Source organism: Anolis carolinensis, chromosome 2 (assembly GCF_035594765.1).
Source record: "Anolis carolinensis isolate JA03-04 chromosome 2, rAnoCar3.1.pri, whole genome shotgun sequence".
Lineage (NCBI taxonomy): Eukaryota > Metazoa > Chordata > Lepidosauria > Squamata > Dactyloidae > Anolis > Anolis carolinensis.
In genome coordinates this window covers 193,915,415-193,937,507 of record NC_085842.1, presented here as the reverse complement: position 1 = coordinate 193,937,507, position 22,093 = coordinate 193,915,415, and the positions used below count along the sequence as shown (strand labels likewise).

Here is a 22,093-nt window from a genome sequence, read left to right as displayed (position 1 = left end):
CATTTGTAATGTTGTATCATATTTCTGTGATAAGAAGAGAAAACAACTGCAAAATCACTGCTTGTGGAAAACAAACTGTGCTTCCTTGCTGTTGTATCTTCCACCTCAAATGTCTCAAGTTTGGTATGTGGGGGCTTCTGTAGTGTTTTTTATTTTATTTCTTGGGGCTCAAAGAGCACTTGACACATAGCTTTTGAGGGAAATGTCCTCCGAGCCTTGGAGATGAGAATATGAAAGGTAACACCTTTCTGCCTGGGTTCCTGCCTCTATGGCACCCACTGCCACTACGGAGAAGGCAGTGTGTGCCTGTGTATCTCTTGAAATTTGATTTCAAAGCTGTATATCAGTCACACTTCATAGGTTTAAACTGTTCATGGGGGAGGAGAGTTGAAGTCATATTTCAAATACACCAGGATATTATCCCAAGGTATGCAAGTACAGGTGTTGTGGTTATTGAAATGCCAGCAGTAATTTTTAGAAGTCAATTCTCTTGGAAAAGGAAAAGATAATCATAGTTAGTTCCTCAGTCCTTAACACCCTTCTGAACATAAGTGTTGCAGGCATTTTCTCAAGCAATGTCCTCCCACTTAAGATCTTAGTAAAAAAAAAAAGTGTAAGGCCTATGATGCTTTATAAAACTGCAGTTTAAGCCAATGAGGCTTACATTGCTGTTGAGCAGGGTTATACTAATATTGATTATTCTTATTTCAGTGAAGCGGAAGGAATTATCACGCAGATAAGCATCATAGTTCACCTACATTTTTCATTCTCTAAAGTGTGCAGAGAGGCAACCCACAACCTTTTGAGTTATTATATTCCTCGTGCCAGCTTCCAAGGCTGAAGTAACCTGTTTTCTCTTATTTCCATTGACTTCACTTCTCCCTTCTCATTTTTCTCTATTCTGCCTTGACAGCTAGACAAACTGAACTGACACAAGACTGCTATGAATCTTATGCATACCATCACCTTGAGATGAGGGCTTTTAAAATCCTAATCGATGCTCATCGTAGCTGAATTCATATCATTGTGCCAAGAGCCACACATGAAATTATACTCAGGATGTGAAAAAGTACATTCTGGGAAACAACTATCAGAATCCCTGTGCAGCATGGTTGTTTAGCACACCAGCAAGGGATTCTGACAACTGCAGTCCAAAAAAATTAAACCATTTCAAGTTCAAAATGTGCCACCTTTTCTGATATTCTTGTAGGATAAGGAATGTGCTTAACTAGCATACAACCAAAAGAATGCTGTAGAAGAGATGACAATAAATGAACTCCTTTAAAGGGGAATTAAAGTGTTAAGATTTAATAGGGTCTACAGGCTAGTTCTTTTCTCTCAAATTAGCATTTGTCATGGTTAATTGCTATAGCACTAATAAGTGGTGGCAATGTATTTGCATCCAACGCTTTTGCTTCACGTATTGGAACATAACTAATAGTTTCAGCTGAATTCTTGAACAGTAATCTGGCAGCCTTTGTGCAGGGCAGGTACATGTCAGCTGCTTTTAAGACCTGGCCAATGACAAATAGAAGCACAAGAAATTCAAAGCAGCCATTGCCGCATCTTCCGCCACATAGACTGTGTGAGCTGAATCCTGACCACGGGGCCTTTTCAGATTGTGAGCTGGGCCACAAGAGTGAATAAAAGAGCACGGCTAAATACTAATCCATCTTTCCATCTTTTAAACCATGCACTTTCTCCCTGATTCCTTGCCAGGACCGGCTTCTTTAAAGAAGTCAGGGAAGCTGGATTTCTGCAGTGCCCTGTCCTCCCACACCACCTCCCCGAGAATGGCTTTCACCCACCACCCGCTGCCTGTCCTAGCAGGAGTCAGACCAGGTGAGAACAAAGCCATTTTCTTAGGGGGGAGAATGGGTGGATCGTGGGCCACAGTGGGGAAGTAAGGGACAGGGCTGTCTCCCTGAAGAGGCCTGTCGGAGCTCTCCGCCATGTTGGTTCTGGCAATGCACTCTTGCACTCTGTCTCTTTCCTTCTCTCTCTCTTTCTCTGTCTGTCTTGTCCTTGCCGTCCCTTTTTTTGCCAAGGCAGTTTGGCGCAAGGATTTCAAAATGCATCCTGGAGAATTGTTAATTGTCATGGCACATAAAGGACAGGGCTCCCACCAAGTTATCCTGCTCCATTAATCAAGGCCGACTTGGACATCTTCAGGTTAGAGATGACAAAGCAGCCTAGATGGACCAATGTCTGATTTGATTTAAAAAATCCTTATGTGTACATATGAGTTTCATATAGAAAAAGAGGGACCAGAATGAATGGGTTTTCAATTTAAAGACTGTGCCTACTAACATACCTTTGGGAATATTAAATTTTAAGATAAGGAATGGGAGCAGTATAATAAATTGAGATATGGCCATGTTTGTGTGCCTCATTTGCGTTAGCTTGCTAATTCTGTAAAAAAAATAAAATCCTGTGTAAATTTTCTGGGATTTTCCACAGAAATGGCATTTTGGTAGAGTTCTTAGCCCTAGTGAAATACTGACAATGTAGGGAAATTTTCAATAACTGTGCTACAAAATTAAGAGTTAACATTATTTTCAACCTATTTTCAACATTAGCCTTTATGTGTACAGCCTCAGCAGATACTTTTTAAATGTGGCTTAACAGTAAAAAGAGAAACACAGCATTACAACTAAAATGTTAAAGATATAGGAGGTGAAATTATAAAATGGAAAGTGGAAAATAAACATAAACACTGCTTTTCTCTATAGCAAAAACACCCAGTTTAAAATGCTTGGAAGAATGAAAAATGAGACTGGAGTAGAAAAGAAACCAGAGGAGAGTATACCCAAAAGCAGAGTGCCACCACTGAGAAGGCTCTTTTCCTATTTCACATCCGTCCTATCTGTCAAACTAATTCTGTCACCCAAGCTATGGCCTTTGATAATATTTCAGGTTGTAGGTAGCATTCTGTAGAGACAGCCAATTCAAACAATAAATCCAACCATTTCCAGATCTGAGAGTCTCTGTAATTTATAGATATTTTAATGAACAGGTATGTGTGTGTTCTTATGTATGTATATGTGTGTTTTAAAGAGCATGAATGATAAATCTGTTTTAGTGCTGTGTACAAACACAACTAATATTTATATTTAGAGAGGTTAACGTGTTTGCATAAGTGTATACAGTATTTGGAACCTATCTGGTTGTGTTCATTGCAGGCATGTAGCTGGTTGTATTGATAGAAGGAAAGTTATTGAAATGTAAGGATCAGGAAATACGTGCTATGGCATTTATTCTGTGTTTGATTCACGTTAGGGTGGTGCTGTGGCTTGTGTTTAGGTGGTAACCTTATATTATTTATGGTTACATTTAGTGGGTATAAGCATATGTCCAGCGTATTGCATAAAATGGCAGTTATGTGTAAACAGCTAGGCATTTCAGAACAAAATCTTATGGCAGCATCTTTCATGGTCCAGTAAAGGAACAAAGTAAACTTGCTAAGGTGAACGATTCTGAAGTTTTAAATCCAATTCTAATTTCGGTCTTACCAAAGGGTGGCATTTCAAGCACAGTGGGCTAGAGTGATCCTTGCTGAGCTTTCTACATATTCAATCTTGCCTTTGGTGGAAAAGCTCAGCTTTATGGCAGGCTTAAAATTTGACAAAGAACAGAAATCAATAGTTTCTAATGAAGAAAGCCCTGGATTGGCAGGTCTGTGTGGGGACCTGCTCTGAGGCCCCGGGTTTGTTTATCCCGCATATTAATCCCGCATTTCTGGGATTCTAGGAGACCAGGGTTTGAATCCCCACTCAGCTATTGAAACCCACTGGGGAATCTTGGACAGCACATACTCTTTCAGCTTAAGAGGAAATCAGTGGCAAACATCCTTGCCAAGAAAGCTCCATGATAGTTGTCATCAATTGAAGCTAGCTTGAAGCAACAAGAAATAAGAGAAAATCCAATTCAATGTACCAGGTAAATAAATACCCGGGTCTAAAGAGGCCAAGGTCTGTCCTTTAGCTCTTTAACCCTAAAAGGCTTTCCTGCTGTTCAGATATCATACCCCTTTTGTCATATAACTAGCAGCATTTCAAGTCATAGAATATACAGGGTAAGTGTGGAATGACAGTAAAAAATAGTCATTTATATTTTAATTACATTAAGTAATATAGTATAGTAAAAATACACAGCAGTTACAAGTGAGGTGAAGTTTAGCATGGAGCAGCTTGCCTCTGATTTGAATTTTTAAGAACACATCATGGATGCAGTTGGTCAAAAGACATAGAAACAAACTGTCTTCTATATATATATATATATATATATATATATATATATATATATATATATATAAAGCTGAGGTGACAGGCTGAGAGACATACATTTAACAAGTCCATTTTACAGTCATGTTTTATGTATAAATCAAATTTGAAAGGTTTTAGGCCTGATAACATATGCTATCATTAAGATAACACATTTGCACCGTTTACTGAAATTAGGAATTCGACAGGGCACGAAGTGATCTGTAAGTTGTGTGTGGGGCTTGTTAAAAATGAGGACAGCAAAAAGAACAACATTTTGCTTAATTTTTATTTTTTAATGTGCTACTTATTTTTTCCATTTCCAGCAATACTCTACATGACACACAGAATATTAAAAATAATAAAAAACAGTATTTTAAAACCATAAAAATACATTAGAAATGGTTCAAAAAGCTATTAGAAACCACAGCATGAGCTAATGTTGCACGGTGTAATTTGAGGAAAACCCTGTTTGTGGTGGGGTGGGGCAGGGACAGAGGCAGAGGTAGGAAGCACTTATAAACAGAAACAAATGGCCCAACTACATGTATATAGGAGGTCTACAACTGGCTGTCCCAATATTTTTGCTTTTAATAAAATGCATCTCCTGGCATTACTGATATAATTTAGCTTTTTAATTTTTTTGTCTTGGGGTGGTGGCGTTTAGTCCTGCCCTCTAATCCATCAATTCAGATGAAAATGCTCCCCCACTCCACTCCGCTTCTTGTGGAGGAAATAACAGCCTGGGGGATGGATTTTTATAGGGAAATTAGACTCCGCTTCTGCATAATGTGTCATTCGGGTCCTAAGCACAGATGTAGTCTGGTGAATATCTGTGTGCAGAGAATTGCCAGCAAGCACACCCTTCCTTATGCCCCTTCAGTTACCACCTCTGAAAATGACAGAATATGGTGTTTGTTCCAAATCCCTGGTGCTGTCCCACCATTGTCTGTTCAACCACCTAGTCCAGAATGGCAAATTAGGAGTTGGCATGCAGTTACGAAATCCTCTGTCATTTAAAGAAGTTATTTTAAAATCTGGGCAGATCTGAATGTCACCATACCATTAGCATTGTAAGAGAAGGCCACATCTTTTCTGTAATCCTCTTTAGTTTATCCTTTTGAGGCATTTTGTTATCGCATTTTATGGGAGCTCCTTGTCAGGAACTCCAGGATACCCTTCCATGTTCTCATCTAAACAAACACGTTCTTCATACTTAATCTTAAGTACCTTTGCTTCCTTTTAAATCTTACTTTTAAAGCTGATTTATGCTTAGCTAACATAGAGAACAATTTGCTGACATCTCTCTAGGTGGCCAGCTAAATGTTAGTCCACCTAACTTGCAAGAGGGGGAAGGCTAATAATAATAATCATCATAATCATCATCATCATCATCATTTTTATTTCTGTTCCGTCCTATCTCCCCGAAGGGAGTCCAACAAACAATGGCATAGATTCAGTGACTTCAGAAAACAGATAAATATTGGCATAAAATCCTAACAATGCCCCACATATGAAAACAGCATTAAAAACCTAACATCAAATTAAACGTAATATCAGTGAATTGAACATAACATCAATAGCCTAAACCAATATAGTCAGACAGCTTAGGCTAACACTAACTGGCCAGTTAGAAAGATGTTAGGAAACTTATCTCCAGGATCTACCAATACAATTCAGCTGGTTTGTACCATCCGCTGTCCATGTCAATATTTTGGAAGGAACTTCAGCCACACAGGGAAGAAAATCTCTAACTCACAGCAGTTGATCATTGGCTGATTCACTTCCTGCTTGTCCTTATTAATTACTAATATGCCAATAATTACCAATAAAAATAATAGATTGCACATCTTTGTCTTGGATGTTTGGGAAAGATATATAGGCAGTCCTCAAGTTACGAACAAGATGGGTTCTATAGGTTTGTTCTTAAATTGAATTTGTATGTAAGTTGGAACAGGTACATTTTTAAATGTAACTCGAGCCAAAAAAAAAACATGTTTAGTTTTTGATAGCATAGGGAAGGGTGAACACCCCTGTGGTGTTTGTTTTGCTATCTGTGCCCCTGTTCAGAAGATTTCACCTCGCTTTCTGTCTCTGTGATAATTGGATTTTGAAAAATCTGGTTTGTTGTGGAAACAAGGATTTGTGATGAAACTTCACTGGATACACCTTCTCCCTTCTGATAATTCTTTCATGAGTGAATTTCCCTTCTGAGGGGTAGTATTCTCTCACTTCCTGTTGACTCACCCCCACCCTTAACTATGAGTCATTTGTAAGTTGGATGTTTATAATTCGGGGGCTTGCCTGCATTCCTTCTTATTCATATAATGGCATTTGTATAGAGAACTATATATAGAAATAATTTTAAAATAAATATTTGGATGGAATAAAAAGAGGAGAGAGGTCACAGATAGTAATGGATAAATATAAACAAAATGTAGCCACATATATTTGTACTTCACATTATTGAGAGTAAGGGTGTTGGCATTGGTAGAAGCCAGTGTATTAAGAAGTATAGCCTATAATGTGCAGTAAAAATGACAGGGATATAACTATGTGCAGAAGATAAAGTATTTTAAATTCATGTTATGTGTGAATGTGTGTGTATAGCATGCACATACACACATAGGAGCATGTACGTTTGCACTCCTGTAGGCTGAAGAGGTGTAACACACACAGGTCAAATTCCTCTGCATCTGCTTGCACATCTTTGCAAATGCTTATCCATCTATTCCCTTATTAACTAGAGCCATTTCTGCACTCTGCCAGGGTCAGGAGAGCCATTGTGTCCAGAGACCCTTTGACCACAAGGACATGGGGCTGGCTAGCCATCTAAGGCCACAGTAAATATGATTGGTGCAGGTGGCTATTGGGCTGTGTGGAATGAAAGCAGCATGGCATAGGGGTTGTTACTGATATTTCTCTGTCCCTCTTTCTCTCTCTCTCCATCTCTCTCTCTTTCTCTCTCCCCTCCCTCTCTTTCTGCTTCTCTCTGTTTCTGTCCATCTGTCCTTTACACTCTCCAGGAAGCCCCCGTGCCACAGCGTCGGCCCTGCACTTCCCGTCAACCTCCATCATCCAACAGTCCAGCCCCTACTTCACACACCCGACCATCCGCTACCACCACCACCACGGCCAGGACTCGCTGAAGGAATTTGTGCAGTTTGTATGCTCGGATGGCTCAGGCCAGGGCTCCGGGCAGGTAAGAGCCTCGCACCTCAGCCCAGGGATGCTGGCCAGTCCCACCAAAACCCTGCCCTACAGCCTTTCTCTGCCTCTGTCTCCCTCCCTCCCTCTGTCTGCCTTGCCTGCCTGTCTGCCTGCCTGCCTGCCTACCTTCCTAGGGAGTCAGTAACACTGTAAGCACTATTATATAGTCCTGTGGGTCTGGCAGAATGGGCCCTTTTGCAGTAAAGAAGCAGTCACCTTGCGTGTGAAAAATAGGCAGGGACACAAGTTGGGAAGAGCAATTTCAGGACAGCCAGGATATTAGAATATATTTGGGGGGGGGGTAGCATGGGTGAGGGGAATGCCATGTATTCAAAAGATGGGCTTCTCTTCTGCCTATCAATAGGACATGGCCTCCAAAGGAGGACAGGGGTCTTTGTGGCCCAGACAGGTTTTTTATCCTGTCATCCTACTCCTCTGACCCCTTCATTTCTGCCACCCTTTTCATCAAAGGAGATGTTTTGGAAGGACTTTGAGTCTTCTGGAACATGAAGCAGTTGGGGTTCCTGGGTTTGAGAAGATCCCAGAAGGCTGTTAAGGTCATCCTAAAATGTATAGTTTGTGACAATTTTGAGGTGGCAAGATCCAGTAACATGAAGTTTTGCAACTTTATTAGGTGGCAGAAGAATCAACAGACCTGCAATCTGGAGCTTGTCAGGGCCTGCGGGATTTTAAATATGGAATCTTCTAAGACATGGGCTCTGGCATGGATAAGTTTTAATTTATTTTCGAGTCAAACTTTCCTAAGTGACTTGATATTTCATAGAAATGCTACACATACAGTTTGGCCCAATTTGAGCCCACCATTAGTAGAAACTCTAGTGTTCTAGCATATGCGGATGAAATTTGAGAATAAATGTATTGGCAGTGTGGAAATTCAATAAATAAATGAAAATTAAATTAAAATAATTATCTCACTTTTCAAGACATGTCGGCCCAATCCAGTTTTTGTGCACTAAATATGTTAGAATAGAAACATTCTTTGACTTAGAAAAAATGTATTAGATGAGAATTTCTTCCAGACTAGAGTCCTTTAGTAGAACTAAGGCATGGCTGAAAACATTGTTAAAATAAAAGTTCCACATAGCATTTATTTTAATATAGTATTAACCACATAAGGACTTTACCCACATAGGCAACATTCTTTCATAATGTTCGCACACAAATTACTCATATTCAGCAGAGATACTCTATCATGTTATTTAAATGTATACTTTTAAAAGATTTTACCTATTGTACTACATCATGTTCAACTATACGTGGAGATTAGTGATGAATCATTCCTTCATTGCTTTGTAATTAGTTAAATTATGTTTCCTAACCAAGATATGCATATATTACTTGATTTGTAGTATTTTTTCTTTGTTCTGTAGCAAAAAGGCTATATAATTTTATAAAACATGCAAGATAACAAAGTCACTCGGCAGTATATAACAAATCAGTATGGAGCTTTCATATGACAAAAGGATCAGGAGTTGACTGAGAGGACATTTTTCACTACTCCTGCAACTACACTGACTTTGAAGCAGAGGTCTGAAGTTTTTGATTAAAGGCACAATAGCCCTTAGGAGCTTCAATAGCACATCGCCTGTCAGCACTAGGCTGACTACTCTTGGCATTAATACAGGTCAGTTCCGATAAAACTAGGAGAACAAGACAAACATATGTAGTGAGTAGAACTTAATGTTGTGTGGATTCCTCATTTAAAAATATGTGGCAATTCAAGAGAAAGGAGCTAGTATCAAAATCACTCAACTGAGCAAAGAGGCTTTGGTCTTACTAGGACATATTCCAGAAGAGTGGCCATTTCAGTCTGCAGCAGTAAATAAGCAAACAAGTTTCCACAAAATTCTCTGTCTTTTGTCAACAATTGACATAGCTCTCACTTCAGGATGAGCTAGTTTGATTATTCAGAAAACTCAAGTGTTTCCACAACTGAAAGTCTAGATATCACCAATATTAGGCTTGTAATGACTTCCTAACATTGTGGTGTCCAGGTATTTCTTGGGTTGCACATTGTCTTCCGATGTGTTGAGACCAGATAGCATTGGATAGCTATACAAAATGAAGATTCGTATGCCTCAGAAACCTTCCAAGATCTAATCAGGAGAAGAGAGTACTATAGAAAAAAAAAACCTCTACAGTTGGTGAACTACATTTATTGTGATTTTTTTTCTAAAAGAAAACTGCCATCTCTATTTTTTACCCATGGCTAATGAAATCAAGAACCAATAAATTCACTTCTCTCTGTGTTTCATTTTATTGAAAACAAATAAATGCTACCAATCAGTTCTGAAAATGTCTGGGAGAACAACACAGTTCTTCAGAAATGAATTGTTTTTCAAAACAAAATGCCCATTTCCCCAACTCTGGTTTATTTTTTACTCATGAATTGGACATTTTCTATGACATTGATTGCTATAGCCTATGGTTCCAAATATGGAATCCTAGCTTTTTCTTGACTGCATGTGACGGGAAAGACTTAGCTGAGGAAAAGCAGTTTCCCAAAACTGCTAACATGGATAATTTAGTTGTTTTCTTGTAGCCACAGCTTGCAGCTGTGTGTGGTAACAAATCCAATCAACTTTTTATTAAAAAGGGTTTTAAAAAGAAATTTCATTTAAGGGGTGTAATACTGAGATCCTAGAGATCCTGAGTTGGCCCGCAGGGCTACTGCAAATTTCATGCCTTCTTCTATGGCTGATGGATCCTCTGCGATGGGCATTTGCTGAGATGGGAATTTTGTGTACATATTTAGTGTGCATGAAAGCACTTTTTTCTTCTATATTTAGAATTATTGTGAGCAAAACATATGTGTGGTCCCAAAGGCAGGGTCACTTAGGGACCACAATCTCCAGATTCAAAAAGATTAGGGGAGGTAGTGCATTCTCTCACTCCTGAGACATCTGTTGCTTCCGTTTTTTTCTCTGATTAGCCATATGGATTGGTTGCACTGCTGTTTCAGGGATACTCATCCATTCCAGTCAGGGTGCCCAATGAAGAGCATTGGCAATAGAACTATCTTTTATGGTGTTGACAACATGTTTTTGCAGTGATGTGTGGTAAGGAATAATTCCTCTCTGGTTTTCACTTCTTGTCATTGGAACGGAGGAGTCATCATTCATACCTGCCAATCATGCTGGGACACTGGCAATGACTGGATCCTGGTTCAGGCTTGGATTGCTTGTGACAAGAAAGAAGAGTGTACAGTATTCGTTTGAGAGGAAAGGATAGCAAGGCAATATGAGTTTGAGGGAGGCATGAGAATGATTTCAAACCAAAACATGATTTAAAGGACAAAGAAGGGGGAGGGAAAAAGATCCCTCCTCAAACCTTCATTGAAATCCCTTCCCTTGCTCTCCGCCCAGAGAGCTGCCAGCAGATACTGCATCTTTAACGTTGCCTTGTCTCGTTCATGCATCACTGTATTTATGTTGTTCGCAGCCTAACGGTAGCGGCCAGGGCAAAGTCACGGGGTCATTTTTGCTGCCGCCGCCACCACCTGTGGCCAGACCAGTGCCCCTTCCAATGCCTGATACAAAATCCACCAGCACTAACCCAGAGGGCGGAGCACCGACACCAACGTCACCCTGTAAGTGGACCCCAGTGTATCCTGAACCACCAAGCAAAACAAAACAGAGCCATTCTCCCACCCACCATCCGCCCCAAAGTCCTTCAGTAGGGGTTGAGCAAGACAGACGTAAGGGGCAGAGAGGAAGAAAGAGGATCAAAGGAAGGGCACAGCAAAGTGGATCAGAGAAGAATGCGTGCAGTGACAGATGCAGAAGGAAGAGCTGCATAAGAGAAACTACTGGAGAGATAAAAAGAAAGGAAGGGAAACTATACAAAGAGGAATGGAGGGAAGGGAGGGAGAAAAGTAGGTAAAAAGTAGCTAGCAGGTCAAAATGAGAGTCTTGGTGCACCATGTTGTCATCATCAAGTCTTGTGCTTTATGCTTGTTTTAAAGGTTGATACACCCCATTTGATACCTTCCCCCAAGCTGCCATCACCCCCTCACACTTTCCATCCCATACCCCAGCGTTTAAAGATGCAGTAGCTGCCCAGCTCCGACACCTTTTATTTATTTGATTTATTTTATTCATTATGTTGTTGGTTACCATAGTGGCTCCTCGGTAAGGATTGGGGCTTTTTTTCGTAAGGGACAAAAATAAACCATAAATAATACAGTTCCATGATTAAGAACAACAGATATGTTTTTTTTAGTAATATGAGCAAGGGTTGTGTTTATGGGTCTTCAACTGGTGCTTCAAAAATAAAAGAGCAACTTCCACTGAGATCCGTAGCAAGCTTCCTGTCACCCCTCTGAATTGAGGTTTGTGCATTTTTCTGTAAAAGGTATGCCTGTGGGAGTAGGGAGGAGGGGAGATTGGGAATCAGCACTTCCAGAGACTGTCCCCACTGTTTGGTGGGAAGTAAAACCCAAACATGAGAATGCTTGAACTAGAAATCCAGGACTCCTGTACCCCCCTCAAGGAGGCCAGATATATCTTCTGGTGGGATGGAGGTCAATGTAATATAGGATGTTTGAGTCTGTTCCCATCTGGGGGGTAGGGGTGGAAGAAAGCCTACCCACCGTTCTGAATAAGGAATGGGAAACAAGATCCCTGGGTTCTCCAGTGATTAAGAAGTTTTCACCATCTTTCTTGGCTTAGGGAAAGTTCCTTTGGGGAACAAGATTGGCTACCACTTCCATTTTCCTTTTGCTTTATCTTCTTCCCTCCTTTCCTTTCCTTATTAATTTTTTTCTACATCTGTGCTCATGGCATTGCTCACTCTCACACTGTTCATACTCTCCATATATGGGTGAAGTGCAGTGGGGGGGGGGGGGGGAGAGGAACAAAGGGCTGGAGATAGAATGTAGGCATGAAAGGCAGTAGTTTTTCCCACTGTCACAAGAACTAACAAAAAAGGAGGAGTATGGGGCAGTGCAATTGTTTGTAAGTTGACACCAGATGCCAAGAACTGGTCTATATAATCAGCAGATTCAGTATAAAAACTGGTTCAGGCATGAGCCACTATCAGGCAGTGAAAGGCAGGGGATTAGTATAATTATTGTTTTGCTTAACCTCTATATGACTGGATGTTGGAATGCTTTTATATATATATATATAGCCTTCCATCATGTTCAAAAGGTACCATTCCCTTTCATATACTCATTTTGGATCTATGAATTTTATTTTACCATGAGAGAACATTCAGCACCCCTGACCAGCATCTTCAGTGACCGAGGCCAGCAACAGATTATCTGAAATGAGTCTGCTGGTTGTATAGCTCAGTTCTTCACCCCATTTAGTAGATAGTGGTCATCAAAGAGGCACGGAGCCCACGAGGCTTCTAGTGTTACATTAAGAGCAAGGGAGGACATGGAGCAACTTGCCTGAAGGACCTGGCAGCAAAAGGAGGCCTTCTCTCCTTGCTACCACTCCCTTGGGAACCAGGGGTTGAACTCTGAGCAAGAGCGACTGCCTTCAAATCAAGGTTGTTCAGGCATAGACAGCAGAGAAAACAGTTTCAGGCAACTTGGGATGTTTGTGGTTAGGGCTGAGTGTGAAGGTGAAATGTTGTGTTTGACTGGTATTTATGCATGCTTGTGTGTATATGTGCGTGCGCACGCGCGCATGTGTGTTAGCATGTGATTGCAGAACTCCTATGAAGCTTTTAGAGTTTCTTCACTGTATATCAGCCCAAACGGGTTTCCACATTGTAGATTGGCTTTCAGTGGGAGAATCTCCCATACCTGCTCTCTGCCCCTCGCTCAGCCTCTCCAAGAGCCTTTCCCGCCTCTGCCACCATACTAAATACCAAAGAACTGAGCTCAGTTATTTCTGGCACATAGTGTTATGCCCAGGGGAGTCATGCAGACCAGAAGACTCCATCTCTTGGCAGGCCCATACATGGGCATGTTCTGGAATGCTATCCACCCCGCCGGTGGGCAAGAGGGTTGTCTCAGGCTGCTGATAGCTCTCTCAACAAAGAAGCCCTGAGCCACCTCTGGAGACGGAGAAAAGTAGGCCAGAAAATTAAGGGCTCCTTGAGAATGACGAAGAGCATCCAGGTGAGAAGCAAGGTCTGTGGAATAAAGGCCAGTGTTTCTCCATCATTCATCTTAGTTAGCAGGTGCTTCACTGTATGATGCACTTCAGAAGTCTATAGAGAATGCTGGGATTTGTCTTGCTGGGATTCCCCACTATACAGTCAAGGCCCTGGAGGCCCTGTCCACCAGTACCCCAAACCCCCATCTTTCAAGCAACATATGTTTGCGACCCTTCACCACAGGCCCCAGTCACACTCTACACCTCACTGCCCTACACTCCTGAGCCCTCTCAGTAGGAAGGGTGTTTGATGGAGGGAGGGAAGGATCCTGCCCAGTTTATCTCTTGGATTTTGCTGTCTCACCTGTCAGGCCTGTCTACCCATCCTTTTCCATGACCACCATCAATGCCATGAACCTCACCTAGTGGCCCTAACGGCCTCACATCTCTTTCCCCTCCAGCATTCTCAGCGCCAGGCTCCTCCTCCTCTGCCAACCGGTTTGTCGGCATCGGACCCCGGGACGGCAACTTTCTAAACATCCCCCAGCAATCTCAGGTAGGGGGACCAGCTTCACAGAGGATGTTATATGTGGCAGTAGCCCAAATGTAGCTTGCATTTTGTGGGGTGGGTGGGCGGGCGGGTATGGTACTGCTGGAGCAATTGATGGGGAAAGGTCCAGATCCAAACACTCACATGTTTCCTGATACCCTTCAGCCCTGACCTGAATTGCATTCAGCAATAAAGATCTCCATATAGAATGGGGAAAAGAACAAATGGGAATGAGAGCCAGATAAGATGTGGGCCTACCCAAGTCTTGTTTATCTGTTGCTCACAAGAGCTTAGTGATTTAAATGAAAATTGAAACTGAATATCAGTATTCCAGATTTCTTTCTCTGGATGTGCCATCAAGCCCCCTTTGGGATATTGGAGGCATCCTTATCCAAACCCATTCTGAAACATAAATGGCCTTGGTTTTATAGACAAGAAACTGAGGGTCAGCAAGATTGTCTTTGGAGCATTCAGAATGTGGCCAAGAATTTCAAAACAAGACTCCTAATCGTAAAGTGCAGTGTCAAGGAGTTAGATTTGGATGGGGAAGACTGCTTAACTATGGAATTCACTAGATACCCTTTGACAAGTCAATGTTTTTCTTAAAGCTATTCCCATAATGCCTTTATACACATTATTTGTTTGTTTGTTTATTTATTTCCCCTATTTATATCCCGCCTTTCTCTACCCCAAAGGGGGCTCAAAGTGGCTTTACATATGGCAGCTATTTGATGCCTTTAGAAAACAGTTAATTAAATACATTTAAGTTAAAATTTAAAAATTCGAGTTCACAAAAATTAATGCACAAAAACAGCAAAATAAGGCTAGGCTCTGTACCATTTCATGTGTTGTATTTCCACATGGAAAACACTTCCATGTTGGGAAAAAGATGAAATCCACAAGTAGACTGTTGCAAAGGTACTGATTGGAGAAAAGCTATTTTCCAGAATGTTACACTCAGTGAAAAATACATATTTACACTCCCCTAAGACTTCCCACACTTTTTCCTACATGTTATTTGAGGAAAACTATAAGCCACCACTTGTATATATAAGTACACCACTTGTACTTATATATATATGATATAGTTATATCATGCTATGTTAGATCATCATGCTAAGTTATAGTTAAGTAAATCAAGACAAGTTGCAGCAAACTGGTCTTACATGTTATCCCCCTCCCTCTCTCCTCTGATACAGCCATCAGGAGCTAAGAAACATTTACTTCTGATTTCAGTTAACCACATTTTGGTATGTCCAAACCTTGTGTGGTGATTCATGCCAACATTTTTTTAAAGCTGTATTTGATGTTGGCTTGTTTTAAATAATCCACGACTAAGATAAAACACAATTTATCAGATGTAAGACAACATAACAAACTTCCCCAAAGTATCCTAAGGGTACACACAGTTTTTACATGCAAGGAAGGCTCCATTTCCCAAGATGGTGAAACAAATGTGACTTTACCCTGCATCATTAATAACACGTTTTAAAAAGGAATTGTTTAGTGGAAAAGATAAAAAGAGAAATTATGAAGAAAGTGGCAAAACATTTATAACAACAACAACTTCTTTATTTATATGCCATCTTCCCGAAGGGACTCAGGGTGGTGAACAACAAAATCAGCAAGCATTCAATGCCATAAACCAAACATAAGTAAATACCCATCTCAAATTCCAAAACAAAAACATGTTTATCCCACAAGTAAGCATCATTAAAACGGATGATAGCATATAACATTTATGTAAGATTGCTGCTTTAGGAGTAGGGCACAAAGGAGTTATCATTTTCACAGAACATAAATGCCTCCCTATCTCAGGCCAAGGTGTCTCTGACGCCTTTGCCATTTGATGATTTTTTGAGGTTACGGCTGTGCTATCATTTAATGTCTCAAAACAAAAAGGAAACAAACTACCAAGCAAAGTAGTGTAAGGGGGATGGAATCAGTTCTTTGGCACCTCCATAAGCATTATAAAGCCACAGGAAAGTAAGTTGGAGGCAGTTGAGTGTTATGTGCAAAGTATTTGTGTGGGGAGAAGTAAGCACCTCTGCAGGTGAGACAACAATACTAGCATGACAGACTATACCTAACATTCCTAGAAAAATAGTGGCATCACTGAAAAGAAAACTAAGGAGAAGTTGGCTTGTATAGGTGCACACTGGTGCATGCCCATCCAAGAGGTGACCAAGAGGTGAGTCCAATGCTGACACCTCCATGATGTTTGTTTAGGATCAGAAGTGAAGTGAATTTCCATACTTTCTCTACAGCAGTGGTTCTCATCCTGTAGGTCCCCAGGTGTTCTGGCCTACAACTCTCAGAAATCCCAGCCAGTTTACCAGCTGTTAGGATTTCTGAGAGTTGAAGGCCAAAACATCCGGGGACCCACAGGTTGAGAACCACTGCTCTAGAGGTATGTACAGACATGAATTTAGGCAGTGTGTTGAGTCAGAATGAGGATGGAATAGTAAACAAGTCCAGCTTTGGAGCAGTTACGAGGCATACAAGTGTATGCTTCTCTGATGTTCAGTACACCACTGTGTATTGTGTCTGTACTGAATTTTAGGGGTCTTTCTTGCCTGGAGTTCTTCAGGGAAATATATCCTGAGACTGTGGGTCTTCTCTTTGAAACATCTGAAAACATGGAAGAAGATATTTCACATGTACCTTTTAAGTGTATCTTTCAGCCTTTTTTGTGCTATTTGTGTTATATGTGAAATCTGTTACAGAAACAAAACAGAGCAAACAGACAGATTGGTACACATGTTTGGTAATGTCAGCTATACATTGACAGTATAGAATTATTTAATCCAAGCCAACAAAGCTTCATATATGAAAATTTGCTCCAGATTGTATCCAGACAACCCAGACCTTTAATATTAATATTAAGGTAACTCTCACCTGGTTACAGAAGTAGTGATACAATATACTGTTTGGACAATAATAATAATAACAACAACAACCTTATTTTTGTACCCCACCTCCATCTCCCCGAAGGGACTCGGGGTGGCTTACATGAGACCAAAATAGTAAAAGTAGGAAATCTATAGCACAGAAGTAAATATATACCATTATATATATTGCTGGCATAGGTGTAGAGAAACCTTGCTACTTTTTCCCCAAAATATTTTCAGATGCTGCAGAAACACTCCTACAATATTGAAATGTTCACACAATACTGCAGATCAGGAAAAAATGTAACTCATTTCGAAAGTGTTCTTTTAAAAAAAAAAAAAAAAAAACCAAAACCCTATGAAACTGAGCCAAATAAAACAACAATATCATTCTCTGTCCTAATAAATCAATTCTATAACAAACCAAAAGTGGAAGAAATTGTTAAAGTGTTCTTATGGGAGGGGAAGAGTTACGGAGAGGTCTGTCGGTGGACACAAAGAGCGCCATATCCATGACCCAGGAAGTTGGACTGGCGGAGAAAAGGAGGAGTTTGTCTTTTCTCTGGCAAGAAAACAGTTGCCTTTATTGCTGGAAAGATGTAACTGCCCTGCAATGGAGGTCCTAGGAATTGAGTAACCTAGGCGCCTGGCATGTTGTATTATTTAAGACTGTTTTAATTCTGTCAGTACTGTGTCCCAAATGGAAAGGTGGAAGATCTTGGAGTCCTCGTGGATAACAAATTAAACATGTTCTGGCGGCTAAAAAAGCCAATGGGATTTTGGCCTGCGTAAATAGTAGTCTAGTGTCTAGATCCAGGGAAGTCATACTACCCCTCTATTCTGCCTTGGTCAGACCACACTGTGCCCCATTCTGGGCACCGCAATTTAAGGGGGATGTTGACAAGCTGGAAGTTGTCCAGAAGAGGGCAACTAAAATGATCAAAGGCCTGGAGAACAAGCTGTATGAGGAGCAACTTAAAGAGCTGGACATGTTTAGCCTGCAGAAGAGAAGGCTGAGAGGAGATATGATCACCTTGTATAAATATGTGAGAGGACGCCATAGGGAGGGGGAAGCAAGCTTTTTTTTCTGCTGCCCTGGAGACTAGGAGACAGAACAACGACAGGAAAGGAGCTTCCACCTGAACATTAGGAAGAACTTCCTCTCTGTGAGAGCTGTTCAGCAGTGGAACTCTCTGCCTGTAGCAGAGGCTCCTTCTCTAGAGGCTTTTAAGCAGAGGCTGGATGGCCATCTGTCAGGGGTGCTTTGAATGCGATTTTCCTGCTTCTTGCCAGAGGGTTGGACTGGATGGCCCATGAGGTCTCTTCCAACTCTATGATACTGACAGAGAAAAGTTGGGTAAAGTAGAGAGGGAATGAGCCCTGACTCTCTTTCACCACCCTGTGAGCCAGCTCTGTTGCAGGCTGTTCTCTCCCCTGCTCCTCTTGTCCCGCAAAAATATTGCTCTCAGCTTGATCTGCCATTTTCCTTCCCAGCCTCCGTTGCTCCCTGGTGGTGAGTGAAGGAGCCGGAACAGAGCAGGAATGAGATCGGCTCCCTTTCCTATCCCATAGTCACGTCTGGCCCGTCTGGTTTCCCGGGGCAACCAGACATGATGTCACACCCAGATGAACTTGGACTTGGGGGGCCAGGCAGGGAAACAATGGTCCAGAGCGAGGCTGGACCAGGGCCCAGCACAGCCGCAGGAATAGCAGGGACACATCCGCCAGCAACTTCCCTACTTCTTGCTTTCTTCTCTTCTGTTTTGCCTTTCTGGTTATAGTGCATTTCCCCCTGTTTTGGCCCCCCTCCCCATCGCTCCTTTCCCCTCATTTGCTTTCTTTTTCTTTTAATGCACTTTATCACATTCTTTATGGCTCAGAAACTACTTTCCCCTTTGATTCCTTTGATACATTTTTTTTCAAAAATCTCATTCCTTTCTGGGAAAATAAAGCAGATGTGGGGAGGTGGGGGTGTACTCATGCATGAGATAGTTGGGAGATACTGAAATCTTTCTCAACCAAGACACTGCCAGGTGGGCTTCAAGCTTTGCCAAGGATCCTTTAATGTGTGCATGTGTGTTTTGTGTATATTTGCGGGGTGGGGGGACGGATGTCCCCTGCCCGATTGGCTAAGCTACAGTAGATTCCAAGGAAGAAGGAGAGGGGAGGGCAGATGTTACCACAGTAACCAGTGACTTTTAAGAACTCTGGATCCAGGCAGATGGAGAAGGACAAAAGCAGGGAAGAAAAAGAATTGGGCAAGAGCAAGAGGTACACAAGACAAGGAGGGTGCCTGCCAGTCTACCCTTTCTCAGCTGTGACTTCTGGCTGTTGCCCATGGGAACAGCTGCAGTTCCCGTGAGGTGTGACAGTCCTTTACTTCTGACCACACTGCTTTTGTTGTTATTGCTGCTGTTAAACATTTAGTTAGAACCCAAAGTGTGTGCAGAACCTGGCACTGACTAAATCTCTGCTCACTTGGCTTCGGTTTTGAGGCACTTTAGGTAAACGTGCTTCTGTTCTGTTTGGCCTAGCTGAATATCCAGTGTAATTTTAACTGGTTGACATTATCTTCCCAGATTTCTAGTTTCATATCTCGTAATTAGTATTTGGTAAAAGGTGACACATGGCACAATGGGTCCTCCCTCCCTTTGGGCAATGCAGTGGGGGCTCTGGCCAGCTCTGGCCCTGCAGCCCCTTCGGCTCAGAGGGATCATAGAATCCTTCATGAAAGGGATCCCCAGGGGCCATCCAGACCATTTCCCTTCTGATCCCACCCAACAGACGTTCTCTAATTCTGCAGACTTAATAAGGAATAACATCTTTCCTTTGGTGACGAAACTGTTAAAGTTTAAAGCCTACCATTGTGGATACGTGACCAGCTAAAAAGGTCACCAGAAAGTAGAACATCATACAGTTCAATTGCTGGCTCAAGCCTCCGGTGGCCTAGGGGATAAAAGCCTCGTGACTTGAAGGTTGGGTTGCTGACCTGAAGGCTGCCAGGTTCAAATCCCACCCAGGGAGAGCATGGATGAGCTCCCTCTATCAACTCCAGCTCCATGCGGGGACATGAGAGAAGCCTCCCACAAGGATGGTAAAACATCAAAACATCCGGGCGTCCCCTGGGCAACGTCCTTGCAGACGGCCAATTCTCTCACTCCAGAAGCAACTCCGGTTGCTCCTGACATGAAAAAAAAAAATGGCACAATGGCACACCGTTTCCTTTGGTCTCCATCAGCTGCAGGCCAATGGCATCTATACTGCATAGAGCTGCAAAATCACACCTTCCCAGTGAAATGCCATTATTTGTCATCATGGGGACGACTTGCTGATTGCATGAAGTAGGATAAAAGAAAAACCAACTGGTTCAGCCACATATATTCACGCATATGTCTGTCTCATGCACCTCTTGTTGCAAGAGAGGACATCTAGTTGTTGTGTGAATACTAGGCAAGGGAGAGAAACAAGACCATGCCTCTCTCACACCTTGCCCCACAATATTCTGCAGCAACATAGTGAAAAAAGACTGGAGAGATCATAGCTTCCCTCACCAGTATGCTCCTTTACACATTGAAAATTTTATTAATGAGTTTGGCAAATATGGAATAAGTTGAGACCTATCTGTCCTAAGGAGCCATAGGCAAAGACCAGCTCTACCATTAGATGCATCATCACAGATTTTTGCAGTGTTGGCAGTTGATAAGAATGTGTGAAAACCCACTGAGAATTTTTTCTAGCCTTATTGAAATATTCCTGACTTATTATGGCACTTTTCCAATTATTTGTCTGAGGAAAAAGCTTGGAATAAATTGATCTAGCTGTATAGCTTGCTTATCTCACCATTCCCCCAGCTCAGGATCTAGATAGCTTACAATGTGAATTGAAACAGAATATAGTTGAAAACCATTTTAAATCAATTTAAAAAACAATTAAATAACTATCATTGTAAACAAAGTACTGAGTTTAAAAACATAGTATGAGCCCCATTCAGTTACCCTTCCATGGCAGCCAATAAGTAGCCCAAAGCCAGGAGTCCCCAAACTAAGGTCCACAGGCCAGATATAGCCCTCCAGTGTCATTTACCCGGCCCGGCCCTGAACTTTAGACTTAGGGTCTCCCTAAGTCCATCTGAATATAAAGACCTTTGCCTATTGGTAGAAGGAGAGGAGAAAGTCTTTTCAGGGGAGGGAGTAGCCAAAAAAAGGTCCTCACCAAACATGTCTTTGAAGTGGGTAGGTCCAAGAGAAAGCCCTCTCTTATGAAACTTGACACTCAGGAGAGAGAAACTGGTATTTTATGGATGGCATACACTTGTGTTAGCATAGGGGCTTTTCTGAACATTGAAGAAGAAATTATTCATTAACTCCTTCCATAATGTGTGCATCTTGCATGTTCAATAACAGCTGAGAAGAGTGCTTGCACACATAACTCTGATCAGTAATGGATTGGAGGCAGTAGTGTGCTTCGACGGATTGCAGTTTTTTGTCCATTAAGAGACAAAGGAACAACCTCTCTGTGGGAGAGGGACAGATAAAACTGTGGACAAAGACCCATCCTGCAGGTCAGCAGTGGGTCAGCTTCCTTGATTTCCCTAGTTGTAGCTGAAAGCAACTACTGAAACTCATTTGACTTCCCTGTAAGTTCTTCTGGAATTTTGATCAGAGGAAATTTGCTTCACATTTCTGTAGCAATTACATTCAATGTAGAGGAATGTGTTCATACTTCCTACCCAGCCCTGTGCAGCTTTCACCATAACACACATAATGCAGATATGAAGCCCTTTCACACAATTATAGCATTATGACTGCACTTTAACTCCCATGGTTTCAGCCAAATTCTGGGATTTGGCTCTTTAGAAGAGGGGCATTTGAAACCTTAAACCAGGATGCTTCTCTGGTGCCTCTGCCCAAATTACAAACCCAAGAAATTTCTGTGGAATGAAGCCATGGCAGTTAAAGTGGAATCATAATATTACTAGTAATATTATAATTTGGTAGTGTGAAAGGACCCTAGGTGTCTACTAGGTTTAGGAAGCACTAGTGCAGTGGTTCTCAACCTGGGGTGCCCAGATGTTTTGGGCCTTCAACTCCCAGAAATCCTAACAGCTGG

At 41.7% G+C, this 22,093-nt stretch overlaps 1 protein-coding gene across 13 annotated transcripts in view; it reads left to right on the top strand.

The window, feature by feature from the left end:
* nfix (nuclear factor I X) overlaps positions 1 to 22,093 on the top strand; it is a 303,800-nt gene that overhangs the window by 266,048 nt on the left and 15,659 nt on the right. For 6 of the 13 annotated variants that reach the window (XM_062971451.1, XM_016991146.2, XM_062971454.1 and 3 more), the window contains 4 exons: positions 1,720 to 1,842; positions 7,289 to 7,464; positions 10,935 to 11,082; positions 14,005 to 14,099. The exons of 1 other annotated variant lie outside the window; for it this stretch is intronic. In XM_062971451.1, the coding sequence (XP_062827521.1) occupies positions 1,720 to 1,842; positions 7,289 to 7,464; positions 10,935 to 11,082; positions 14,005 to 14,099 (542 nt within the window). The remainder of the gene's footprint in view (positions 1 to 1,719; positions 1,843 to 7,288; positions 7,465 to 10,934; positions 11,083 to 14,004; positions 14,100 to 22,093) is intronic. 6 more of the 13 variants (XM_062971456.1, XM_062971459.1, XM_062971460.1 and 3 more) reach the window with 6 other exon arrangements.